Source organism: Pteropus medius, unplaced genomic scaffold (genome assembly GCF_902729225.1).
Source record: "Pteropus medius unplaced genomic scaffold, Ma_sr-lr_union100, whole genome shotgun sequence".
Lineage (NCBI taxonomy): Eukaryota > Metazoa > Chordata > Mammalia > Chiroptera > Pteropodidae > Pteropus > Pteropus medius.
In genome coordinates, this window is record NW_024351729.1 from 22319858 (window position 1) to 22325439 (window position 5582).

Sequence of the window (5582 nt, forward strand, 5' to 3'; positions counted from 1 at the left end):
TTAAGGGGTGGTAGCTAGCTCCCAGTTGCCATGGAGACAGCTAGATACAGCCTGGCAGCAGGCAGCAGGCACCATGTCCTCTCAAGTTCAATCCTCAGGTAGGAAGAGGGCTTCTAGGGCTGGAAAGGGGAAGGCCATCTCCCTCACAATCCACCTTGGGGGTTTCTACTCTTGGGACCTCTGCCCCAGCCTGTCTGGATATGAGGTCTGCCACCTCATACTCTCCTCCTCCCATAGACCCCAGAGCCAAGGACCAGCATGCCTCGGCCTCAGAGAGGTCACCCTTAGAGGCCAGTGCTGAAGCTATTCACTTCCTCAACTCCCTCGGTGAGCCTGTGCTGGTGCGGGGAGGCGGGTACACGAGTGTGGAGAAGAGGGAAGGGAGAAGGCCCAGACCTGGCCCTGTCTCTCTCAGCCTGATTCTCCTGGGACTCGGAAAGGGCCCATATTTTTCAAGGGAAGACCTCAGGGACTTGGGGTGGTGGAGGTGTGTCTTCACCCACTGGCTGCTGTAGAGGCCAATGGGGGGGAGACAGGAGTTGCCTGGGAGACGCGGGGATGAGGAGGGGGTGGGTGGAGACTGCGGTGGCACTGGCAGCCAGGGCGTCAGAGAGGTAAGGCCTGGAGCTGCAACTTTATCTGTCCCCACGACATCCTCACCCCCAGGGAAGGAGGAGCTGCAGATGCTGTTCTTCTCCGAGACTCTGGCCATGGTCTCGAATACAGGAGAGCCTCAGGGAGAGCTGACCATCGAGGTGCAGAGCGGGAAACTAAAAGACAAGTTCGACGTCGTGTCACACTACCCCTTTGTGCACGCCTCCTGCAGAGGCTTCATGGACAAAACCATCTGTGGAAACTCTGTCCGAGGTAGAGTTCTTGCTGCCTGATATCCTTTATCCCCATCCTTCCTCCACCGCCCTCATGCACCCCTTCCCTCCATTCCCAGGACCTTCACTCAGGACCAACCCTCGGACTTCACCTTGGGACCAGAATGAGGCATTGAGGGTGTGCGGGAGGTAGAGGTGCTGGGGAGGTTAATTACAGCCACAGACTCAAGACAAGAGCCCCGCTTGTTTATTTCCTGTGGCTACACTACACCTGAGTCCTCTAGCCTGGAGCACCACCCTCCCCTCCTGCAATCTCCAACCTGTGATGGCGCTGTCCCCTCTTTCCACCCTAGGCTATCTCTCGTGGAACTTGAGGACCATAGAACAACATAGTCAAGAGTTCATCAAGGTACCTCCTGGGGCCCCCAACCTTGGCCCCAACCTAGGGTGAGAGAATAGAGACCTTGGGAGAGGGGAGGGAGGGGAGGAGGAGGAAGGATCTCAGTGGAACATCATCTACCTCTCTTTCTCCAGTTACCCTGCAATCCCCACCACACACAGCACGGAAGCCCATCTATCCAGGGGTATGGGAGGTCAGCAGCAGGTTGCTTCTGTCCTTCTAATACACAAGTGCTGGGTCCGGCCCACCCCAGACCTCTCCTCCAGCCTCAGAGCCCAGCGTCTCCCCGGGGGCCATGTGGGCTGACCTTTCCAGAGCCTGGCCTTTCCCAAGGGCCTGTCACCACCTAGCCTCCAAGTTCTCTTGCTCTGAGCACAACCAGCCCCAGCCACTTCGTGACCCGTTTACACACTGGAAGCCACTCTTGCCTAAGAACTTTCCCACAGATTGTTTGTTTACAATCTGGTGAGTCCCCGATTCTCCCCTCCATGCTCTGGCCCTTAGTTCCACATCCTCCCCATGGAACGGAAGATGAGTTTGCTGAAGGAAGAGGATCAGCTGGTCATGAACAGAAGTATCAAGGAGGGTGAGGTGAGGGTGGAAGCTGGACTCCCCATCCTCTTGAAACCAGGTGCAGGGGGCCAGATCGTGTCGGGCCAGGAGCCTGCAGTGGGGTCTCAGCAAACCAAACACCTGGCTTGCCCACCCTCCCTGCCCCTTCCCAGCTCAACATCCCTAACCCAGATTTGTCCTGAACAGGAAGTAAAAACCGAAGTGACTTTTATCCCCTGGGACTCAACCGTGGGCTTCATCTCCGAGGCTGCCAACCTGCTGTTGCTGAGGGTGATGGCCTGGCGGCAGATGGTGCCCAACAATGCCCGTTTCCTGGCCTTGGACACAGAGGGCAAACTCTGCTATTCCACCTATGTGAGGGGCCTCCCTGGGCAGTGGTCTTGGCCTCAGGGCAAACTAGAAGGGGCATGGAGGGCGCTGGGGTGAGAGAAGAGGCAGCTGTGGAGTGGAAGAGTGAGAGGGATGGAGATGAAACCGGGGTCATGTGGTGGGACTTCCAAAGGCAGGAGAAAGCAAGACTGAATTCGTTAGAGAGATGACCGCATGTGGGACAGGTGGAGTGAGTGAGGGACCAAAGCGTGTGAGCCGTCGAGGGAAGCAACACTTTTTTGCACAAAAGTCAGTCCAGGAAAAATAAACATAGTGAAGTGCTGCTTTTAAGACATTTTTTTAACATTAGGAAGTACAATATATCCAAGTACATTTAAATATTCTTTTACTGAGGCTCAACCCTGAAAGCTATTCTTCCTCCTCCTCCTCCCTGCCCCTCCTCCTCCTCCTCCACCTCCTTCTCCTCCTCCTTCTCTTCTTCTGTTTTGGCTAAAATTTCAGAATCCATGTACCTACGACTTCTATAATATATTATTTTTTAAAATTTATTTATTTAAATTAGTTTCAAGTATACAGTACATTGGTTACACATCTATATAATTCAAATATCCCCCATTTACTCCCTCCTCCCTGGCCCTCCATCAGCCATATCATCATATATTAAGACTAACTGCGCATTCCCTCTGTCGTTGCTCCCCAGCCCGTGACCAACTATCAACTGCTAATTTGTACTTCTTTAACCCTTCACCCCATTCTCCCAGCCCCCAACTCCCCTCCTCTGTCCGTCACCAAATTGTCCACTATATACAATATATGATTTTAAAGCCGTGTCTCTGAACATACACTTTGGGGGCTTATTTGACAAATTTCATAAATGACGTTCTAGTCTTTTCTAACACAAACATGACAAAGAACAATGTGTTTGGCACAAACAGGCCCTTGCCATTTTCTCCCATTTTCTTTGAAACACGTGTTTTATGTTAACACTTTTCTCCCCATGGCCGCAGCCATAAGAGGGGTTTAAGTTTTAGTTATAACAGGGCATCGGGCCTGCAGCAGCAAGAGCCCGAGGAGGCCACACACACACGCTCGCACCTAATTGGTTGATCCTCATCCCCTGCCACGGAATCTGCCAACTAGATGCACTTGGTCATGGAGAGGGGATGCAGCGGAGTTGGGACAGGGGCTGGCTCTCTATGAGGGGACCTTCAACTTAACTTGGAGGCACAACTCACATCTTGCAGTGCCTGAGTGTCTGGACAGCCAAGGGCTGCTTGTCACTGGTTAATGACGAATGAAGCTGCAAGATGGAGAAAAGGGCCTGGGTGAGATTTTGGGGGAACCCTGGTGGGCATCCACCTCACCTCCTTCCTTTTATTTTGGCTGCGGCCAGCAAGCCCTAGGCTCCCAGACCATCCAGGTAGACCGTCAGCAGGCGGAAGTGTTCATTGTGGAGCAGACTGTACACTCGGATCAGGGCATCCCCACGTCCTGCCAGTTCTACCTGCTGTCTGATGGGTGAGCTACCAACAGTGGGGCCAAGGGGGGCAGTGTTGAGCACAAGCCTGGCTGCTCACTGATGGAGAGTGATGGGGCCAAGGAAGACTGCTGTTTCTGGGGATACCACCACGAGGAATTACTGTTGAGATCTGAGTGCTCCTGCTTTATTCACATCATTCACCCTTCCTTCGTGTATTCACTCGTTCTGATTCTCATGGTGCCTCCCAAACCTCACCTAAGAGCCCTGAATGGCTAAGGACATTCGCTCGAGACTCCACAGGGCCTAAGGCACAGCTAAAGCGCTGTCACAGATGTTTAGTGTCACATTGAAAAGCATCAAGGTTTAACAACTCGACATGTGATAAATCAGCGTGCTAGGAGAAGCATTCTGGCACACTGCCAAGCTGTCACCAGCAAAGCACAGGCACTAAATTGTGAGAAAATTCGAGAAGGGAAAGAGGATTTGTTTCCAGAGAGGTATTGACATAACTACTACACAGGAAGAAAAGTAATCAGAACACCCTTGGCCTTCTTTATTTCATAACTTAGCTCGTTGTTTCTATATTGAGTGTCACGTAGCAGGAGGCTCATTATTTTTTTGTACTTACTCCTCCGAAGGTTTCAATAGGGCCCTGGCACACCAGCATGCATCTCTAGAGGCGGGAACAGTACCGGGCTTGAAAAGCGGGCCATTATCTGGGGACGCAGAAATGAACTTGACCCAGGAACTCAAAGACAAGTGGGGGTGGGGGTGGGGAAGGGCGGCAGTAAAGAGAAGCCCCCAGGACGCTCTCGAGGGAGTGGGCTAGTATAGGGGGACACTGTCTCCTGTGTTGCTCTCCAGGCATCTGGCCAAGAGAATCCAGGTGGGCTCCCCTAGCTACTGCTTGATCACCAAGATGCCCAGCTTGAGGGAGGAGGGTGAGTGAAACCTCTGGCTGGTGGGAGAGTGAAGGGGAGGTGGGAAAACCTGGGGCCTTCTCGGGTGCAGGGGCTGGACTGAGTGTGCGGTGGGCGGGATCCAAGCCCGAGATCAGATGCAGAAGCTTTGCCCTCCGGGCCTGGCCCCAAGGCAGTTAGGGGAGGATCATCTTGCAGGAAATGCCTTCCAGCATCTCTGCCAACGTGGGCAGCGCCCTGGGATTTTACCTGAGCCTGCAGTTTGGGTATTCTTGGGCATCCCTGTGCATCCGAGGAAGGTTCTAAGGTGGGGGGTACACATCCTTCCTCCCTCCCCATCCAGATGAGATGGAGCCTCATCCGGTATTTAAGAAGAAGCCCCTGATGTGGGAGGAGGACATGGAGCTCTACTCGAAGTTCCTGGACCGGAAGGTGAGGAGAGGCTGCCCCCTGCGGTCCCGATTCCTCCCCACCCACCACCCACCCCACCCTCCAGGCTCATAAATTCCACCGTGACCAGTCTCTCTTGGTACCTGGTTGCAGTGCACACCCCAGTGGGTTGGGAGGTCCCAGCGTCCCTAAGCCCTCCTTGGAATGAAGTAAGGGGACTTCCTGGGGCGCGGGAGACCCGGGGCCGGCTCAGGCTCGGGCTCGGTCCTGCCAGGAGCAGCTGCGTCTCAGCCACACCAGATATCTGCAGCAGCACCCCGACGCCCAAGCGCTTATCTCTGACTTCCTGCTCTTCCTGCTGCTGCGCCAGCCGGCCGACGTGGTCACCTTCGCCGCCGAGTACTTCGGTCCCTTCGCCATGCACCGCCCGCCCTCCCCGGCCTTGCGCTCCTCCGACCGACGCAGCCCCTTCCGCACGCTTCACACGGAGTCCAGCTAGACCCGCGGCGCGGCGCGCCGGGCCCCTGGGCGGGTACTGGGAAGGAAGCGGGGTGGCGGGTCTGGGACACCGCCGCACCCAGGAGGCGCGCCTTCCGGATTGCGGTTTTGATGGAAATAAACGGAGCCCTCCAGGGAGTGACAGCCAGAACCTTCTTCCTTGA

At 54.8% G+C, this 5582-nt stretch overlaps 1 protein-coding gene across 4 annotated transcripts; it reads left to right on the plus strand.

Moving 5' to 3' along the window:
• CATIP (ciliogenesis associated TTC17 interacting protein) lies at positions 1 to 5582 on the plus strand. Of its 4 annotated transcripts, XM_039844751.1 has the most exons (10): positions 1 to 98; positions 238 to 327; positions 667 to 867; positions 1181 to 1236; positions 1732 to 1818; positions 1987 to 2154; positions 3524 to 3648; positions 4475 to 4551; positions 4874 to 4962; positions 5195 to 5582. In XM_039844751.1, the coding sequence occupies exons 1-10, from the start codon at positions 74 to 76 to the stop codon at positions 5417 to 5419; spliced, it is 1143 nt and encodes a 380-aa protein (XP_039700685.1). In that variant the 5' UTR covers positions 1 to 73; the 3' UTR covers positions 5420 to 5582. The 4 variants fall into 4 exon arrangements, with proteins under 4 accessions (XP_039700685.1, XP_039700684.1, XP_039700686.1 ...); XM_039844750.1 differs by having other exon boundaries at positions 54 to 327; positions 5201 to 5582; XM_039844752.1 differs by having other exon boundaries at positions 58 to 327; positions 1987 to 2091.

What these genes read in the sequence shown, in the direction of transcription:
- CATIP (XM_039844749.1), top strand. Translation starts at nt 201, where the DNA reads ATGAGGTCTGCCACCTCATACTCTCCTCCTCCCATAGACCCCAGAGCC. An exon ending in TCACTTCCTCAACTCCCTCG is followed by an intron (nt 328 to 666) that starts GTGAGCCTGTGC and finishes CCTCACCCCCAG; the next exon opens with GGAAGGAGGAGCTGCAGATG. An exon ending in CGAAGTTCCTGGACCGGAAG is followed by an intron (nt 4,963 to 5,194) that starts GTGAGGAGAGGC and finishes CGGTCCTGCCAG; the next exon opens with GAGCAGCTGCGTCTCAGCCA.